At 49.6% G+C, this 19459-nt stretch overlaps 7 protein-coding genes across 7 annotated transcripts; 4 read left to right on the forward strand and 3 right to left on the reverse strand.

Moving 5' to 3' along the window:
• Nucleotides 1-1601: 1601 nt before the first annotated feature.
• Nucleotides 1602-2183, forward strand: BDW43DRAFT_258724 (uncharacterized protein). The gene has a single exon (XM_032040005.1). It carries the CDS (start codon nt 1638-1640, stop codon nt 1857-1859), a length of 222 nt encoding a protein of 73 aa, XP_031906464.1. The 5' UTR covers nt 1602-1637; the 3' UTR covers nt 1860-2183.
• BDW43DRAFT_258725 (uncharacterized protein) lies at nt 1602-3756 on the forward strand. Its single transcript, XM_032040006.1, has 2 exons — nt 1602-2076; nt 2161-3756. The coding sequence occupies exons 1-2, from the start codon at nt 1960-1962 to the stop codon at nt 3343-3345; spliced, it is 1302 nt and encodes a 433-aa protein (XP_031906465.1). The 5' UTR covers nt 1602-1959; the 3' UTR covers nt 3346-3756.
• Nucleotides 3757-4145: 389 nt separating this feature from the next.
• Nucleotides 4146-9987, forward strand: BDW43DRAFT_296012 (uncharacterized protein; the record flags this gene model as incomplete). Its single annotated transcript, XM_032044151.1, has 7 exons — nt 4146-5334; nt 5389-6077; nt 6133-7144; nt 7787; nt 7966-8703; nt 8777-9023; nt 9079-9987. The coding sequence occupies 7 exons, from the start codon at nt 4146-4148 to the stop codon at nt 9985-9987; spliced, it is 4785 nt and encodes a 1594-aa protein (XP_031906466.1).
• Nucleotides 9988-10262: 275 nt separating this feature from the next.
• Nucleotides 10263-10750, reverse strand: BDW43DRAFT_305403 (huntingtin-interacting protein K; the record flags this gene model as incomplete). The annotated part of the gene is made up of 2 exons (XM_032045789.1): nt 10263-10373; nt 10448-10750. 2 exons carry the CDS (start codon nt 10748-10750, stop codon nt 10263-10265), a joined length of 414 nt encoding a protein of 137 aa, XP_031906467.1.
• A 309-nt stretch (nt 10751-11059) lies between these two features.
• BDW43DRAFT_9175 (3-deoxy-7-phosphoheptulonate synthase class II) lies at nt 11060-13011 on the forward strand. The gene is made up of 6 exons (XM_032050702.1): nt 11060-11190; nt 11270-11379; nt 11446-11509; nt 11564-11656; nt 11706-11757; nt 11830-13011. The coding sequence occupies exons 1-6, from the start codon at nt 11169-11171 to the stop codon at nt 12905-12907; spliced, it is 1419 nt and encodes a 472-aa protein (XP_031906468.1). The 5' UTR covers nt 11060-11168; the 3' UTR covers nt 12908-13011.
• Nucleotides 13012-13115: 104 nt separating this feature from the next.
• On the reverse strand, nt 13116-13964 carry BDW43DRAFT_305405 (uncharacterized protein; the record flags this gene model as incomplete). The annotated part of the gene is made up of 1 exon (XM_032045790.1): nt 13116-13964. One exon carries the CDS (start codon nt 13962-13964, stop codon nt 13116-13118), a length of 849 nt encoding a protein of 282 aa, XP_031906469.1.
• Nucleotides 13965-14441: 477 nt separating this feature from the next.
• Nucleotides 14442-19360, reverse strand: BDW43DRAFT_296014 (uncharacterized protein; the record flags this gene model as incomplete). The annotated part of the gene is made up of 6 exons (XM_032044152.1): nt 14442-14985; nt 15042-15679; nt 15716-17611; nt 17666-18910; nt 18950-19274; nt 19314-19360. The coding sequence occupies 6 exons, from the start codon at nt 19358-19360 to the stop codon at nt 14442-14444; spliced, it is 4695 nt and encodes a 1564-aa protein (XP_031906470.1).
• Nucleotides 19361-19459: the final 99 nt, after the last annotated feature.

A 19459-nucleotide genomic window follows, 5' to 3' on the forward strand; every position in this document is an offset into this window, starting at 1 on the left:
GCTAATGGTATGCTCTACTGCGTGATGGGAACACAGAAAGGCTCAGCCGCCCAGACTGTATCTGGAGAAGCAATCATACCATGGAGAGATGGACAGAAACAATTAGTTGGGGCATATGAAGTGTCACGGATTAGATGGTGATCCAGTCTAAGGACTCTTAAGGTACTCATTGTCTGATATGCATAAGCAATTCGGCTATTGCTGAGGAATATCAGACCATCCTCCAGTCATATTTTTAATGAAGGATCCGCACACAATATATGGAGAATCTCCAGCTTTAAAAAGGTTTATTATTGTAAAGGCGGAAAAGTAATTCCTGTTCTAGAAATACTGTATATCTCTACTTCTGATCACCCTAGCGTCTTACCTAGTTGACAGTATTCTATCCCGTATACTTCTTGGACCTGACATAAAGAGTCCTTAATGTATAGTACTTGTAATACGGCATATTGTAGATCCATAGCAGGCAGATCATTGGTATTGGGTGTGGTTACTATAAACACTTTACAGACCAAGTATACAATAGTTGGCACATGTATATAATTATGCAGCCCAGGCTAGTGCTACAACTCCGTCCATGGCAGAAACATATCCCCTACCCCAAATAGCTGTAAGAAATCGGTACCTGCCCACTAATATCCAACAATGAATAATTCATAGAGTATACGAGTCCATCTAACTTCCAAAGATTAGTTTACATGGTGGACATGTGACATGTTGCGACCTATGTGTTACTCTTGCTGCTGTTAGGCTCACATCCTTAGTCCTTACCTAGCTGCCTAGTTTTATACCCTTACAGTTAACCTTTCATAGGTGCTGTTAGCTCAAGAACAGCTATATTGCCCAAGCCTCTCAGGTTGACGAATGCGTGATGTTGATTATCCGTACTACATACATAAGAAATCCAGTTAGTAAGCGGATCAAATAACTAAACTACAGTACACTGTTGTAACCTAAAGCGTTGCCTCACCCGCAGAACCACAGAACGAGAGCGAAAAGTGCAACGTATTAATAATTTAATCCTAATGGTCCAGCTGAGCCTGATGCACTGCTTAGGCGCCCTGGGTTTAGCGACAGTCTACAATGTCGCTTATTGAACCTGATCGGGCCTGAACCGCACGTTGAACATCTCCGCCATCGCCAATTCTCTCATATGTGCTTGTGTGTAGTATGTATGAGGGGGTGCGAGGAATTAAGGGGCTCGATAGCTTCATTTAGGCGACGTACTTATGTGTGTACAATAGCGGATATAGTAGCCGTAAGCCAAACGCACGGGCCGCACGAAAAGGTGGTGCAGAAAACTCCCTGGACATGAACCTTTTCCTGTAGGTATCTAAATGCCCAACCGACACGAGTTATAAAGACCTGTCATTGACAAAGTATCTGATCCAATGTGCTATCAGGCTATTGGTGTTGCTTTGAACTTCTCCACGATAAGCTTCTGAATCCCGTAAATTATATTCTAAAAATATTGTTACAATACAGTACCGGAGTCTTACTCGATCTACTCGTAATCCCCTAGCCTACCATAATATTACTCTGTACGGACAATGAATAGACTGGGAGACTCCACTCCTTACTTCCTCGTCTTCTTTTCTGCCGTAGATTTTCTGCTGAACTACTTTCATTTGTACTGAATGATCTCATCCTCACTCGCCTCCATATATAAACGGACGCTGATCTTGTGTAGCGGGGGTTGGTTGAATGCCAGTGCTCGCTCGGCGCCTGTCATCTACCATATCTTCGCCGAGCCTGGCTCAGCCTGCCCAGCCATCCGCCAATTCCGCTGGTGTCACTTTTGCCTAAAATCTACAGAGGACATTCTCTCTGTCTTACCTGTCTTGACACGCCAACCATGAATTATACATTCATCGAATAGGCCCACATTCCGCATGTTGACTTGCTAAGAACCAACTGGTCAAGGTTCTTTGAATCCCTTTCTGGCTGGGATTGCCGAGAATGTATATCCCTCGTCAACATGGACGGCTTGTCGCCCGTCTCAACGAAACGGTTGGCGCAGACAACAATAAGGAAGCTCGAAACGACACTGCACACAGGAATAATATCTTTATCATCGTAAGTGCATCTCCCGGAGGGTTTAGTGATCGAGTTCGGTCTCGATCTTTTTCTCCGACTTTGCTGACAAAGTCATGTGGACAGTGTGCTGCGTGCATCGTCTTCGTATTAGCCCTCATTCTGATGACTTATTTTACCTTGCGCGCCCTTCGTCGCATGAACTGTCGCCCCAAATATATCCCCGGAAAATTTTTGAAAGACAAATGGAATCGATGGCATGTTGGAGCATCGTACGGTCAGGTTCCGAATGACGGATCATCGTCGAATCGAGATGAAAGCGGTTCAAATAGCCGGCCTACACAGGGACCATCAGAAATGAATACTAATAGTACAGTTCGCCGGGAAACTTCAATCCGCTCTATCATCACACTTCCCCCCTATTCATCAAGCCCAAAACCTACAGAGCAGGTCATTGCGCGAGAGGGGGAGCGGGGTGGTATGGATGTCGTCGTCGAATTCCCTGAGACTGCCGAGGAAGAGGAGTCGCGCAGGGAGGAAAGAATGGAAGCTCTATACCAAGTCCGCCAGCAACGGAGACAGGAGATAGCCGAACGGGAGGCCCGACGAGAGGAGCGTCGTGACGCCCGTGCCCGTGGAGATTACATTCGTCTTGAGCAGCTTCGGATGGAGAGTCGTACTCGAGTACAGAGTCGCTCTTCTGCCAACGGTAGCAACTCTACTTTGTCTTCTGCGTTGAATTTGGCAGAACAACCAAGTCGAGGTCGGGACAGGCGTATTTCGAGTGTCAGCTATGCTGAGTTAGGTTATGTGCGACACGATGGATCGCGCATGCGCACTAGTTCGCCTGATGCGGATTCTCGCCCTCTCCTGTCGAACGCTGCTACTATGAACACCGACACTTCCAACCGTTCATCCACATCAAGTTTGACAAACGTACATTCGCGGGGCGAATCCTACTCATCTGCCAATTCCACAGCAACTGGTGGATCCGAACAAGACGCCTTGACCCCGGTTCAATCACACGCTGCTTCTACCCGCTCTATGATTCCGAGCACCGGTGAAGTGGATGTGGGAAATCTTCACATACCTCCTCCGGATTACGAACATTTGGACTGGGGAGATGCGCCCCCGTATGAAAGCCCAACTGCGGAGCGAGGTAACCACCCGCACTTACGTGAACTGACTCCTCTACCAACAATCCAAATCGAGCTCGCCAGCCCTGTGAACAACACCCCTACGACGCCAACTAATCCCCGTCATGAGGAACATAGCCCATCAGAAAACCGAGATACGCATCGTGAATCTTAGCCTTATTTCACCTACTTATGTCTCTACTTAGTCAATATTTTGTCTATTATTCCCTGACATCACCTACACCAACATTACGCCCTAACGATGTTTAGTTTTTCATGTATAGCTGCTTTATTGTTATCAATAGTGCACTCTCGCTCTGCCTTTTTATTACTCATCTTCTTCCCCCCCAGGACCTTAGTTTTACTTCAGCTAGCGTGGCGTTCAGGTGGCATTGTTTACGGTTCTTATTCAAACCTCTGCATGTATATAAAGAGGAGCGGTTTGTATGATTTTACTGAGCATATAAACGAGGAGAAATGGATATAGCCAGAGATTCTGCTTTTTATACATTTCAATTTGACAGTTGTACAGAGTAGTACCTGGAACAGTTGGAGGCTAGACGAAAGGCGGTCGCACCGATGGCAGTTGGACTCCACCCGAAAGTAAACAAACTACTAGCCAACAACTCAACCCAACCACCTCAATTTCAACCCGCCAGATCCATCTCGACGCAATTTACACGTACAGTGTATTCAGTCATGCCATTGAGTTGACTGCAGAAACCCTTGAATTACTACCGCATACATTGCACCCAATTAAAACATAAATTTCTCTTGTGTTGAGTATCCCTGCTCTCCGTTGGGACTTGGAAGTCGCGGTGGGCGACGCGCCGTCTAAGTGTTCCCGGCATTCCGCTTCGACACTTGACGTTTGGAGCGTCTTCATTTGATGGCTCACACGGAATCGTATCTATCATTGTGCTTAATCCCCTACCTTAATATCGCATTCGGATACTCCATTTCACGCCTACAATCATGTCGCGCGAGCACACTGCTAACAGTTTCGCGTCATTCGGGTCGGACTTCGACCTTGAGCACGAGGCCTTCGCGTCCACCAAAGAAGTCGGCCACAGCCCTAAGCTTCCGGATATGAAGGAAAACTTTGGAAACTCTCTTCGTGAATCTCATCATAAAGAAGAACCCGACTACGCTATCAACTCCTCGATGCTAGAGCGCTACTTCCCCGAATTCTCGCAGGCTGGTTCTTCGGAGGAGGATGAGATCGCCGAGGACGATGAATTCTCTGTAGAAGTAGGAAGGGGAGCCTCAAAACCCGCGCGTCGGCTGGACGATTCGCGAAATTCATATATGAGCATTGAGAACAGTGTCCGGTCTTCGTCTCCCGCAGTGAGACTCGACTATCCTACTTTTACGCCCCAAAAGCCGGCCATGCGCAACACATCACGAAGGGCAGTCAGCGAGAACCTTCGCAAGGATGCTCAACTGAGGCAGGCTAGTCTCGCTCAGAAAGAAAATGTGGACCCGCAGACCTCCAAATCCAAGTCCAATAGCCAACGACGGACGCTATCCGACATGCATGCAAAGGTACGCGACTCATACGATGGCTCTTTTCTCGGCGATGAGCGGCCACCGGCAGCCGCGAACAACGCGCGTGCGACGCGCTTTGGAAGTCATCAGATCGCCGATGCCGTGGAACGAGCGTCACAGGAGGCATATGCTCGAGAGATTAGAAGAGGGAAGCAACCCTCCAATTCGCGGCTGGCATATATGAATACGGCTGGCGATACTGCTACTCTGCAGTCGTTCCTTCTGCCCGATCTTCCCAACCTTTCAGAATTAGTTTCAGGCGTTTACGAAGACGGCACACCGGTTTTTACGCGTCAAAACCGGACACGCACAACACGTTTTGTTTCGCCTCATGATGCTACCGACGTGTCTTTGACGCGTGACCATGTCCCCCTTGACGCTGTCCCAATCCCGGAAGATGAGAAGGCCCTGTTTGTATCCCTGAGGCTCCTCCAGGATAAGGTCTCGGAGCTTGAAAGAGCTAAGGCGGAAGCTGAAAGGAAGATCGAAGAGGTTAAGAGCGAAAATGCGTCTCTCAAAGCAGGCAAACCCCGCCCGAAGGATAAACATAGCCGGGCGAAATACGACACCGACGACGATGACCACCGGAAGGATCGCTTGACTAATGAGAATCGAAGTCAGTATTAATTCCGCAAAGTACCTTTCTTCTAGCGCTAACGCACTGCAATAGAACTTGAGGCTACCAACTTGGCTCTGCAGAACAAACTGGACGTTGTAGAACGCAAGGTAGAAATTCAGGAGGCGGCGTTGAAGAGACTAAACCGGGAACGAGATATGGCGGTCTCTCAACTAGGGGTAGCTTACCTTGAGTCTCAGGATCTTAAGAATGAGATTGAGGAACTTCGGCATGAGAATGCGGAGCTGAAGTCCCAGCTGGCGAAACTTGCCCCGTTCGCAAGGAAGCGTGAAGAGGCTTTACAATCAGAACAGACATCCGCATCCGAAGCAAGCACGGAGTCCAGCCAAGAAAATACTCAGCATAGTAAGAATGTGAGTCGGGGAACCAAGGAATTCACCAGCAAGAGTACACGATCGAAGGTTGGACGCCGGGAAGATTCCAAGGCGAGAATTTCCTCTCAGGTTGACAAGGAGGTTTCACGACTTGAGAAGGAGCGGGCGGATGAGGCCTTGTTCTCTATTGACGTATCGCGATCGAGGGAACCATCTTCATCCAGTGCCAGCAGATCAGGACAGCGCATCCAAGCCAAGAAACCGAACACGGGCAAGCAACGTGTTAAGCGAGTGGTCGTGGAAGAAGTAGACGTCACAGAGCCTGTCGAATCGACCGTTGATGCAACCGGGAACAGCAAAAAGCCCTCTGGTGCGGAGCAAGACGTGACATTGCTGAGCTTTATCGATGTAAGTAATGCCCGGGATTTTATCTAGTCGATCAAAAAGCTTACGTTGTCCATAGGAACGTGAAATTGCCCAGCTGCGAAAGACACTGGAAGAAGAGAGACTGGCGCGCAAACGAAGACAACCAAATACGTCAAAGGATCACACCTCAAATGAAACCGAGAATACAACTCGCCGAAGCGCGTCAAAGTCGACAGCGCCTCGGAAATCGTCATTGAAAGAACCCAAGGAAATCCCTACTAGGCCGGCCTCGGCTATGGGCGACGTGACAGCAACCTCTAAAGCTAGTGTGGGTGAAGGGGATAGTAACCTGTCAGGGCCTATCGAACGTCCTAGGCGACACTCGGACCATTCCGTCACCCCTCGCCGGAGGCGCCAGATTTCCGAAGATATGACGTCGGCATTTATCCTGCCCGACATCACGCTCTATCGTGCTGATTTGGTAGCTGAAAATCCGGCACGATTGCCCGAGTCCGCGCAGCGAGCACTGGATAGCGCTACCCAACATAATGGAAAGAACTGCACTGTGTGCAAGCGCTCCATTCCCGGCAACTCTTGTGTCCATACTCGAGAGGCAGTCAAGGTTCCTAAACCTATTCCAGTGTCAGAGCGTATGCCAGAACCTTCAATCTACAATGAAGAACCTACCATGCGACCTGCACAACCGCCAGCGGTTGCCCTTGCTACGGTACTCAAGGCTTTGGAGGACGAGCTTTCACATCTAAAGATGCAACTCGTGACGTACCAGGGGGCGTACAACAAACTGGACGCGTCATTGAGTAAGCGCCAGAGGAAATCGCTTTCTGCAAAGATCGAGAAGCTGTTGAAAGATGTCGACATGAAGGCCGACCAGATCTATGCACTATACGATGTTCTCGAGGGACAGAAGTCTAGGGGACAGGAGATGACCGAGCAAGAAATGGAGGTGACTCTCCAATCAATAGGAATTGATGTGGAAACGGCAAGAGCCGCTGATGTGACTGGTACGACTGATAAATCGGCACACAAAAATGCTGAAACAGACTACGATATTGACGATGATGAGGATCTTCCATGGGAAGGAATTGAGAGTACGATGGATGTGACGGGTGACAGCAATCGCAATTGACTGTTAGGATAATTGACTGGGTATTTGTTTTCCTATCCAACAACTGATTTTAATCCCCCTTTCTCCTTTCACTTTCTCCCTTTCCTCTTTCTTTTCCTATCTTTTTCTTCGTCTTTTTTTGTACTATTTCTCCCTTTTTGTCTCTTCATTCTCTCTTATCCTCCTTACTATCCTGACAAGTGGAAAGCACAGATCAAGCCAGGTTCAAGACGGCCTTGAATGTGTATGTCCCTGTACTGAGTGTCGTTCATTTTTTCTTTTCAGGCAAGGATCATGTCCGGCAAAAAGATCTGCTCATCTCTGAGCGTTGACGGTTCTCAGGATGCTCTTGGCAAAGGTCTTAGTTACTTGAGATCAGTCTGGGCGTTGATTGACCTCTAGGGTCTCCGTCAGACTTCGAGCTCGTCACTCGACCTTGTCCTCTCTTTATTTCGACTCTCATCTGTTCTCTGGAAATGGCGTTTCGAGTCTGGGTACATTGGTGTATGTTAGGCATTGTTCGTGTGTGTTAGGATTGGGTTTGGATATTTGCGTGTAATACACAATACCACTGTTCCTTGGGACCCACCCGTGACTCCGATCTGATAGCCCTAAATGGGTATAGCGTATATGTCGCCATGGTTTTGCTTAAATCTTCTTCCCCGACTAAACCAAAACCTTCCTTCCTATACAAAAGTCGCCACCGATTCCCTATATTTTATTCCCATACCTATCATTAGATGTCAATCTCTATCAAGCATAATTAAATACCTTCCACTATTGTTTCTTTTTGATGGGATCAAGTCGATTGCGTGAAATTCAACCTCGCCCTATCGACGATGTAGATACCATTATTACGAGCGAGAATAACGACTCTCAACTCCAGTCACCGCTAGAAGGCAATAATAGTTTGGCTTCCACACCTCGCAACTACGATGCCCTCGATGAGCATCATGATGATAGCGAGAGCGTAGATACTGTTATCTACGATGGTAATTCTACTCAGGACCGTTCGCTGACCGGCGCGTCCATAAGTCGCCGGCGTTCATATCCTCGGGGTATTTCCGATGATAGCGAAGACGACGACGACACTGACAATGATGCGGCTGAATCATCCAGCGAGAAACCAGTCACATGGAGCTCATTGCCTAAAAGGGGTCAACTTGCCATCCTGACTTTTGCTCGTTTGTCAGAGCCGCTGGCTCAGACGTCTTTGCAAGCATATATGTTCTACCAGCTTCGGTCTTTTGATCCCTCCCTTCCTGACTCGACTATCTCTGCACAAGCAGGCATATTACAGGGTAGTTTCACTGCTGCACAATTTGTGACGGCTATTTGGTGGGGCCGATTGGCCGATACTGAATGGATGGGCAGGAAAAGGGTTCTTATGATCGGCCTACTGGGGACATGTATTTCCTCCCTCGGATTCGGATTTTCAAGATCATTTGCGGTTGCGGTGGTGTTCCGAATCATAGGCGGTGTTCTGAATAGTAATGTTGGGGTAATGAGAACGATGATTGCTGAAATTATCCAAGAGAAAAAGTGAGTTTCTCACAGCGACTTAAGCGCCAGACATTTTAGTCTCAATTACAAAGCGATTAACAACCAATCATAGATACCAGTCTCGGGCATTTCTGCTATTGCCGATGTGTTTCAATATCGGTGTCATTATTGGTCCTGTGTTAGGAGGCATGCTGGCCGACCCCGTGAAGAACTACCCGCATCTGTTCGGACCTGGGTCGTTGCTAGGAGGAAAGGACGGTGTGGGGTGGATGCTACATTGGCCATTCGCCCTTCCCAATCTTCTCAGTGCCATCTTTATCTTCGCTTCGTTAGCGGCCGTGTTTCTCGGACTTGATGAGGTATGTGCCACGAAAGATGGTTAGGTTTAAGGCAGACTGCTGAACAAGCGACTAGACGCATGAAGTTACGCGACACAGAAGCGACTGGGGCCGCAAGTTGGGGAAAAGGCTTTCCAAAACCCTTTCCCGACGCCGTGTCCCTCAGTATTACCGTCCCCTTATCAACCATGAAGACGACGAATCTCTATACATCGATGGAAGCGTAGCTAGCAGATCAGTACGCTCTAGCCCAGTGCGCTCACGTATTCGACCTCATGGGGAACGTCCAGGCTTCCGTCAAATTTGGACGTCTAATGTTCTGCTCACCTTACTGGTACACTTCTTACTAGCATTCCATACTAGCGCCTTTAACGCTATGACATTTGTATTCTTGCCAGCCCCGAGAGCCTCAGAGGGTAGCCGAAATGGCTTCTTCCACTTTGGCGGTGGCCTCGGTTTGCCCTCCTCTCGAGTCGGTCTTGCTACTGCTATTATTGGGATCATTGGCCTTCCCCTGCAGATCCTCGTCTATCCTCGAGTTCAGTCCCGTTTGGGGACCTTAACTTGCTTCCGCGCTTTTCTGCCATTTTCGCCTCTATCCTACGCACTCATGCCGTTTATCGTACTAATACCAAGATTCCCGTGGCTGGTGTGGCCCGTATTTACTATTGTTGTGGGGCTTCAGGTTGTTTCTCGAACATTTTCCCTCCCTGCCGCGATCATCCTTGTAAATAACAGCGTTACGGACCCTCGTGTTTTAGGGACCGTTCATGGCGTGGCTCAAAGCATCGCTAGCGGCGCACGCACCCTCGGGCCTCTTATCGGGGGATGGGGCTTGGGGTTAGGATTCAAGAATAACATGGTGGGTGGCATCTGGTGGGCCCTGGCAATGGAGTCACTGATAGGTTGGCTCTTGCTGTGGTCGATTTACGAGGACAAGGGAATTGAGAAGAAGGATCAACCAGAAGAGGAGGATCCGCGATGAAGGGTTGATTTAGATGTGCATAGCATATACCACAGGAGCTAGACTGCCACGATCTCATGAGGTCTACGACATGCGCATAGGATACACACCATAGATACAATTCTATTTAATCGGATTAACACAACTCAGGTCATCAGTTCATATAACGTCATTAGCGCAAGTAGCCGATAAGACTCCTTGGTTGCCCACATTCGTGCTTAAACAGCATTTGGTCACTGGCCATACATCCTAGTATTCATTACCTTTCAATTTAAGATTAGCTAGCACTTAGAAAATCAAGCTCCAATGGCTGGAGTAATGAAAGCCTTGATCGCCTGCTTGGCATCGCCATTATTGGATTTCAAGAGCTCGGTCGCCTTGATTTTAGTCAAATCCAATTGTTCGACCTGCAGCCATAGTTGCATTGTCAGATGAGCCCTCTGATATTAGTCGAAGAACATGCAGCAAATCGTAGACGTACCAAGAGGTTAACATCTTCCGAGGTAACTTTCACAGCTTTCTTCCTCACCACCTCTGACTCCTTCTGTGCCTCAGCCGTCCTCTTCCCCGTGTCCTGCCCCGCAGCGATCTCCAACCGACTCATCGCCTTTCCCAATGCCTCCTGGTCCGCGGATGAAGGCGGCTTGGTGCCGGAGTCCGCGCCGATTTCATTCGTATTCAGAGAGGAAAGGGCAGCGGCGGCTTTGCGGTCTTCGGCATTTGCGGGGCGGTGCTGGTCAACAGCGTCTGGGCCAGGGTGGGCAGAGGGGATGGAGTCAGACATTGTCAGTGATCTTAAAGGGTGGGCTTAGTCAAAAGCTTATGTGGAGTCTAGAGTTAACTATGGGGAATTGGATCAGCAGGAACGGCAGTCGTTGAAGAAGTTGGATGTTTTGATAAGATGGAGATGGGGTTGATTGTGAAGGAATGACGCCGATAAGCCAATCTTAAACTTTCCCAGTGCCCGATTCGGCCTAGTGGCAGAATGGCAGAGTGGACAAGTGACTCAGGCTTGACCCCGTGAATAACCGGATTCGTTCATTTTTCTTCTTTGTGTTTGCCAATTCGTGTGACTCCTCGGTCAGTCAGACAATTATCATCTGGCAATCGGTTTGTTGAATTCTCAACAGAAACCCCATCAAATCCATCAGACTGTGTATATCGAATCATTTTGGTAGCCGTCGATAGTTAGACTCCACATCATGGATCCTTGGACTCCAAGCTGTGCGTCCTCCCGGATATGACATTTTCCCCTTCGTATATGTATAGCCGCCACGGAAGCTGACATTGTAATCTCCCCTAGCTTGGACTTCAAAGCCCATCAAGCAAGATGTCATTTACGATGACGCCGAAGGTGTTCAAGCATCTCTTGACAAGTTGCAGAAATTGCCTCCTCTGGTGACCACACAAGAGGTATTCCTCGTCGATATCCATTGTCCTGGGATATATGGCTAGTAATGTACTTATTGAATTAAACAGATCACCAATCTGAAGAAGAACTTAAAAAATGTGGCTCTGGGCAAGGCATTTGTTCTCCAAGGAGGTAAGGCCCTCAGCCGTCTATTAATGCTGAATGAGAGGCTGACCCCAGTAATAGGAGACTGTGCCGAGCTGTTTGACTACTGTACCCAAGATATGATCGAAGCTAAAGTAAAGTTGCTCTTGCAGATGAGCTTGGTTTTGATTTGGGGTATGGCTTCACAACCATTCTGCCGTTGACCAATATTCACAGTATCTAGGTGCCAATAAACCAGTCGTCCGTATTGCACGGATCGCAGGACAGTTTGCCAAGTGAGTATTGTTATCCTATCTCTAGGTTAAACCCTACATCAGAATGGCATCGTATGAGTCTAACATTACCAGGCCACGGTCGAGTCCTATGGAAGTTGTCAACGGCGTTGAGATGCCCTCGTTCCGTGGAGACAACATCAATGGCTTCGATGCCACGCCTGAGTCTCGCAATCCAGACCCGTCACGGCTAGTCTCCGCATACTTCCATTCTGCTGCGACACTCAATTATATGCGTGCGTCACTAACCTCTGGCTTGGCCGATCTGCATTCCCCACTGGACTGGGGACTCGGCCATGTCATCACGCCAACCATCAAAGAGGAATACGAGCGCATCGTCAACAGAGTCAAGGATGCTCTGCGGTTCATGCAAACTGTGGGGATTGACACCGACCGTGGTGTAGAAACAGTCGACATCTACACAAGCCACGAAGGTCTCCTACTCGAATACGAGCAAAGCTTAACCCGCCTCTTGAAGAACCCAGCCACCGAAACTAGTCACCCGGCGCAAGCCCCAGGAGCATTCACAGCTGCGGCGCCTCCTCAAAGTTACTTCGCTACATCCGCCCACTTCCTCTGGATTGGTGACCGCACCCGCCAGCTCGACGGCGCCCATATCGAGTTCTTCCGCGGCATTACCAACCCCATCGGCATCAAGATCGGTCCGAGCATGAACCCAGACGAACTTGTACGCATCCTCGATGTCGTGAATCCCACTCGCGAGATCGGTAAAGTTACTCTTATCTCCCGTTATGGTGCACAGAAGATCGCTCAGCACCTCCCCGGCCACATTGCGGCTGTTCAGGCCTCCGGCCATCTACCGGTCTGGCAGTGTGACCCCATGCACGGCAACACGCAATCCACGCCGTCTGGTGTCAAGACTCGCCATTTCACCGACATCCTTTCCGAATTACGCCAAGCCTTAGAAATCCACAGGGCTGCTGGCTCTTTCCTTGGTGGCATGCATCTCGAATTAACTGGAGAGGCCGTCACGGAGTGTGTCGGTGGTGCTGGCGGTTTGACTGAGGAGAATCTGAGCGAGCGGTACACAACATTCTGTGATCCACGGTTGAATGAGAAACAGGCATTGGAGTTGGCATTTTTAGTGGCTGGGTTCTACCGCGAAATGGACGAAGAGACAAACTCGATCTAACGACAGGGTATATTTCGGATATGTCTTCTGCTTAATTTACCTTTACAACCGCCTACAATTCAAAAGAAACAAAAGGCACGAATAAAATGATTATGGGAACGAAGGAAAAGTCAATATTTTGTATCCAACAACATCCTGGACCCAATCCAAGTGATTACCACCAGACAAGGACAGGACAGGAGAGTATCCATACAGATCAAGTAACCTATTACGCAAACCACTCCATAGCCTTCTTGATACACCGACGAAGATCCCGATCCATGGCTGTGCCCGTAGCACTCATACCAACAGTATTCATATAATTCAACAAACCCTCCGACACCAAGTGTTCAAAGTCATGAACATTCATCTCGATCTGCACATATTCCACCTTCTTCTTCCCCTTCTCTTTCTCCTCCTCCTTTCCTTTCTCAGCCTCTTTTTTCTCCTCACCATCACTCTCATCCTCACCCTTCTCCTGACTCTCACCTCTTACCTCCTTTTCCATCTCATTTTTCTTCATGTCATCCTTCTTCGTATAATTCCCACAACCACACCCCTCCACAACCTCCCTCACAATATCCACTACATCAACAACCGGGCAAGAAGCAAGCACCCTCCACCCCAAATCTTCAAAAACCTTAAACCTCCCAAACCTTGCCGCCCCCAACAAAACATCTACCAAAAACCCCTCATCAAGGTCCTCATTCCTCCACCCCCGAACCCGACAACGAGGATAGAACCCCATCAACGCCTCGCCACCCGCATCCCCATACCTCGACCAGCCGAACAACCCCCTCAAATCCAAGTCCAGAGTCTCGAAACCATAGTGCCAGCCCCGGAGGAAAGAGAGGTATCGTTCGTAGGGATAGAGGAGGCAGAAGAGGGCTAGGCTTGACATGCGGTGGGTGAGGATTTCCTTGTCCAGGTTGTCGGTTGGGGGATTGGTGGTTAAGGAGGTGTGGATTTTTTGGTCTTTCTCGATGAGGAGGTAAGTTGTTAGGGCTTCTGAGAGGAAGGAGCGGGGGTAGGATGGGGGGAGTTGGGAGTAAGTTTGGGAGTTGTTTTCGGTATACATTTTTTGTTTTTCTTTTTGGGATTTGGGTCTTTGTTTCTCTTTGAGTCTGTGGGGGGTGGTGGTGGGGAAGGGAGGGGAGGGCAGGGGTGGTTGTTTTATATAAGGTTAATTTGAGGCGAAGTGAATGAATAAGATGGGGGTAGTTATGTTGCAATGTTGCGTTGGGTTTATTTCGGCGTTGTACTAGAAGTATGCTTTTTCTCTCTAGTTTTGGGATTGTTAGGGGTATCATGTTGGAAACTGTGGTATATGCTTGCGTGGGCGGGTGTATAGATGGTGGTTTGTGATGGTTGACACGGTCTATCACCGCACCTGAGCAACTTATGGAAAACAAACTGAAAAATAAAGATATCCAATTGGCATTGATACAGTACAACATCAACTGCTAAGGGGTATGATAAAACATAATAAATGACCTGGTCCAGACCCAGCGCAATTCAAATGCACAGAGACAACAAAGAAACTAAAGCAAACGGATTATTCTACCAGCCGGTTACCAATCTTGGGCTTGAAGGCAAGGCTTTTCCGTCTAGCTGCCTCCAGTTTCGCCCGCAGCTTCTGCGACTGCTCCTCACTTGGACCTGAGTTGGAGAAAAGACCCTGTCGGAGTTGCTTTGGAGGACAAGTTTGTTGGACAAGTTTAGACCGCTGAGATAGGAAGAAAGGGGTGGCAGGAGACATGCCAATGGCGTCCATGTCGATAGTAAAACCAGGGGTTTTAGGTGTTTGGAAATATTTCTGATCTGCTTCCGGATGGCCAGCTCCAGACTTTCTATTCCTCTTTGGAGTTGAAGGCGCTTCGTGAGGAGTGGATGTGGCAAACCGCCCGGCATCACTAACAGCACCCACACCAGACCGTCTGCTACCCGCTGATGTTGTATCGGCTTGTACAAGAGTTCCGTTGATATTGCTGAGAGCGCGGGGCTCCATGCTCTTTCTGCGCTTGGCTCCACCGCGCGGGATAATTGAGCTATCAACGGTATACTGGGTCTCGTCAAGCCACTTGCTCTCTCTTTCGCAACTAAATCTCAGTTAGTACACGTGAAATCGCCAGCAGTTTGTTACGGGTGTACATACTCCAGAACCCAGCCGACACCTACACATTTGACCACACCTCGGGCGTGCCGAACCTTCTCCATAGTCCGTACACCACCGTCTTTGTATACAACATGGGTAATACCAACTTTGCCCTCCCTTGAGTCTGTCTGTTCATAGGGGGCCACGCTTGAGCGAGGATTCCAAGACCAATTCTTGATGCATCTGGCACCCATTTGCTGCAAAAGTTCCACAAAGATGCCACTTGCATCTTCTCCTTCGGTTGTATGCACGTCCACATACACGACAGCTCCTTGCAGAGGCCCTGTGTATGTCGGTTGGTAGATGCTGCTACGTCTGCGAGGTGACTTGGCGGGGCTAGGAGAACGTGGAGGAGCCTTTGCGCGGCCACCCCCTCTTGCTGTATCCTGAGCCCTGGAGCTGCTTCTCGATCTGTTCGGCTGCAATTGCGGCATGGTGCTATATGATAGTCTTGGCGCCTTGCGAGGCGGGTGGGAATCAAATGTCTCGTCTCGGGGAGGAATAATTGAATTGCGTAGTCTAGGAGAGGAGCGTGTTGGTGAAGTTATGGAAAGGGAACGGCCTCTCTTGCGGGACATCTTCAAAGGCGATATCTCTCCTTCTGGCTTCAAAGGTACCTTGGATACCGTATGGAATGTCTGCGTGGGAATGGTCTTCATTCGCACTGGCGTGACAGGAGCGGGAAGTTGAACATCATAATTTTCTTTGTCGTCCTCCAAAAGTTCCTGAACAGAAGCAGCCGGACGTACTGGACTCTCAAAAACAATGGAGACCCGTGTATCATCATGGGTCTCAACTTGATCAAGCTCTTCAGGATCCTGGTCGCTGAATATCTCAAACATAGGAAGTCCAGGAGATTTCTCTAAGTCTTCAAAAGCACAGCGACCCATTTCTGGCTCTTCCTGGTGACCCTCCTCTTCGGTGGCCGCAATATCATCATTCGGTTGGAGTTCAGCGACTGGGGATTGTGGCTCGGCTGAGAGATCAGGGTAAGATACATCTTCATGAACGCTATTGTCATCTCTGGGCCGGCTCAGATTACCCGACAAAGAGAAGATGCCTCGGCGCCCTGAACGCCTTGGCTCAGCCTTCTCAGGACTAGTCGCCTTCCACTGACTAAGTTGCTCTGCCAAGAGTGTGAAGCGGGGACGGTTACGCCTTCCTTTCTCTGAACTTGGAACATGAGGCTCGGGCTGAGGGGAGGGACGAACGTCCTGTGCGGAAATACTAGCGTCAGGTGTGAGATCACCGGCGCCAACGTTCATAGTTTCCTCTACATTATCGCGGTACTCTTCAGGGAAGCCGGGAGGCGCGAACGACGGAAAGAAGCTTGGAAACGACGGAAAGAAGATCGGAAAATGAGGAGTCGGTGGTTCTTCAATTTCGTAAGGGGTGAATACCTGAGGGGAAACCGTGCACTCTGTAGGCATCGGACTAGGGGTTTGTCTAGGCACTTGTCTCGGCATCGGTTCACGCTTTTCCTCAGATACCTGTCTAGGTGTCCTTGTAGAGGTCCTGCCCGGTGTCCGTCGAGGTGTTTGTCTAGGTACTCTCGGCGTGGGTCTCGGCATTTCCTCGGATATCTGTCCAGGCATCTGCCTAGATATCCTGCCCGGTGTCCGCTGAGGCGTTTGTCGAGGCATCTCTCGAGGCGCCTGACTAGGCGTCTCTCCAGATGTTCTGCCAGGTGTCCGTCGTTGAGTCCGTCGGGAAGTCCGCCCAGGCGTTAGTCTAGGCGTTCTCCTAGGGGTATCAAATGCCACTAGTGTAGCCTCCTCCTCATCGAATTTGTAATCATCGAGGACGTCAACTTCTTCATCATATTCGTTGTGAGCGTCAATGTTATGACTACCCACAGCTGGTGAAACCTGAGCAGGGCTCTCTGTCCCCATGACATCTCCGCGCACTTCAGTGGTGGGGCCTTCAGTGAAGACGTCTTCAAGCCCCTCAAGCATGCTTTCACGACTAGAGAACTCTATTGGCTCTTGCAACTCTTCGGCTGGGTAATCAGCCTCAGATTCGTAGCTCTGGTCTTCAGACTCATCACCATGTTGCACCTCGAGAGCAGCAATGTCCTCCTCTACACCCAGTGCCACTGGGTTCCTATCGTCGTCGGAAACTGGTTCAAGCTCTCCGGATTCACTTGCAGTCTCCATATCCGGACCAGAAGCATAGGCATTCTCCTCAGCGACTTCAAGACATACCGTGTGTTCTTGAGAGGTCTCTAGGTTGTATTCTTCAAATTGCTCCTCAACGTAGTCCTGCTGTGCATTGAGCCGGTCCTCCATAAGGATATTCTCAACAATTGCGTTTTGGCCTTCGAAAAGCTCATAGATATCTTCACCATATCCTTCGCTTTCAGCAGTACTGTCGCGATCCAGGGTAGCACGCCCCGTAGGCTCTTCAAAGTCGTCGGTAATATGTTCGGCGTCTACGTCAGGCTCACTGAGAATGTCTACATGGTCCACACCCATGTCTACTAGCACTTCTTCGCGAATGCCACCATCATGCTCCAAGGGCAGCTCGCGAATCTCGTCTTCGATCTCATTCTCAGGTGTATACGATCTGACCTTGGATTTGTCAACAACTTCAGCTTCAGCTTCAGCCTCAGGAGTTTCGGTAACACGTGGGTAAACTGGGGTTTCGTTGAAATATTCGGATTCTTCAGGCATTTCTATGGTCTCCTCCGAGTCATGCCTCCAAAAAGGGGACCCTGCGGCTTTGGAGGAAAGGACATTCGTCTCTTCGTCATTGTCAGAGTCAAACTCCAAGTGCTGAGTCACAGGTGATCTTTTGGATAGCAAAGAACTTTTGAACGGTGAGGCGACCCTTTTGGCAGGGCTCTGGAGTAAACTTCGTTTCAAAGGCGTTGAGGTTTCTGGTAAAGACGGCTGTGAGAATAGTGAAGCGTCAAAAATACCCTTCTTAGGTGACGATTTAAGGGGCGAGTTACGGCCAGGCGTGAAATTCGGCTGGGAGAGCGGCCTCAAATCATCATGAAAGCCAAAATCTCCACGTCTTGGTGTCTCTAAATTCGCTTTCTTAGGCGACAACTTGAGGGGCGAGTTGGTCGTTGGTGTGAGGTTAGGCTGCACAATAGGATTCGCATCGTCGCGCAGAGCAAAACCGCCGCGTCGTGGAGTCTCTCTGACAGTGTAGCTAAATGGAGAAGGGGGAGGTCGGCGAGCGGGACTAGACATGAAATTGGTATCGCTAAAATCAATCGACTTGGGTGGTTTGAGCGTGGGTTCTCCGTTCTCATCGACAGTTTTGCGAGGCTGTCCCGAAGTGAAGTTGATTCGTTTCACTGGGGATCTTAATCCAGTGTTTCCTGATCCGTGTTTGCCAGGAGAGTCGATCGGTATCTTAGTCTGGTCTTTGGCGGCGCTGAGCTCATCATCCTCGCCATCTGAGCTCGCGTACGAGGAGATCCCTTTAGCCACCTGTGTCGCCTTCTTCGGTGAAAGTGGTTTTGCGGCGCCCTTCTTAGTCGCGGCAGGTTTGCGACCTCTACCAGCAGTCGTAGAAGCTTTCCGAGCAGGCTTCGCGCCAAGGCCAGCCGGACGTTCAGATGTGGTAGCTGCTCGTCTTCTTCCAGCAGGCGGGGGCGATGGTTCACTCAAGGTATCTTCTGAATCTGACACATCCTTAAAGGTTACCGTCTTCTTTTTGGCAGGACCTCGCAAAAGGTTCGATCGCATGATTGCGGAGTTGGTCGTGATAGTCAGCTCCTTCGGTCCTTCTTCAGACGATGTGTCCATATCAGTCTGGGCACTGGTCTCCTTCTGAGCATCCACAGCGGTCGATGAAGCCGATTTCGCATTCGTTGACCCTTTAGGCCTACCCCTCTGCTTCGGAGCAGTTCCCGGCTGTGCAGCTTTAGTCGCTTTTGCCCTCGGCCTTCCTACCCGCCTCTTCTTCTCGTCTGTATGTGCATCGTGATCCTGATTTTCATCGGCAGTTCCTGCCTTTCTAGAGGCAGTAGTCGTAGCTTTCCTACCGCGGCCCGCACTGGTTGTAGTCGGTCCAGTGGGCCTGCCCCTGGATTTCGTCGAGGGTTTCTCCTTGGTATCAATCATCCCCAGCTCATCATCGGTGTCGTCATCTGAATTGTCATCGGCCGGCCTACACATAGTTGACAGATTAGTCCGCGCAGTTCGCTTTCTACTCTCAGTCGCTGAAATCGGTGCCTTGGCTTTCGTCGTCTTCGCGGCAGGTTTAGTAGGCCCAGACCTGCTTGTAGTCGTGGTGGTCCGCTTGGCCGTACGCGACGTCCGTTGAGGCGACGACGCCGGCGGAATAACCGCTGCTCGAGCCATTGTGTAGCTTTACTTTCGCTATTCCGTTTCCGAGGGTGATATAGGTCGTTAATCCGCCTCGCGACGTTTTATTTGGCGTGGTGGCGGGGAAGAAAAACA

Source organism: Aspergillus alliaceus, assembly GCF_009176365.1.
Source record: "Aspergillus alliaceus strain CBS 536.65 unplaced genomic scaffold BDW43scaffold_1, whole genome shotgun sequence".
In the NCBI taxonomy this organism is placed as follows: domain Eukaryota; kingdom Fungi; phylum Ascomycota; class Eurotiomycetes; order Eurotiales; family Aspergillaceae; genus Aspergillus; species Aspergillus alliaceus.

What these genes read in the sequence shown, in the direction of transcription:
- BDW43DRAFT_9175 (XM_032050702.1), top strand. Translation starts at nt 11,169, where the DNA reads ATGGATCCTTGGACTCCAAGCT. An exon ending in GGATCCTTGGACTCCAAGCT is followed by an intron (nt 11,191 to 11,269) that starts GTGCGTCCTCCC and finishes AATCTCCCCTAG; the next exon opens with CTTGGACTTCAAAGCCCATC. An exon ending in ATCGCAGGACAGTTTGCCAA is followed by an intron (nt 11,758 to 11,829) that starts GTGAGTATTGTT and finishes TAACATTACCAG; the next exon opens with GCCACGGTCGAGTCCTATGG.
- BDW43DRAFT_258724 (XM_032040005.1), top strand. Translation starts at nt 1,638, where the DNA reads ATGATCTCATCCTCACTCGCCTCCATATATAAACGGACGCTGATCTTG.
- BDW43DRAFT_258725 (XM_032040006.1), top strand. Translation starts at nt 1,960, where the DNA reads ATGTATATCCCTCGTCAACATGGACGGCTTGTCGCCCGTCTCAACGAA. An exon ending in GGAATAATATCTTTATCATC is followed by an intron (nt 2,077 to 2,160) that starts GTAAGTGCATCT and finishes TCATGTGGACAG; the next exon opens with TGTGCTGCGTGCATCGTCTT.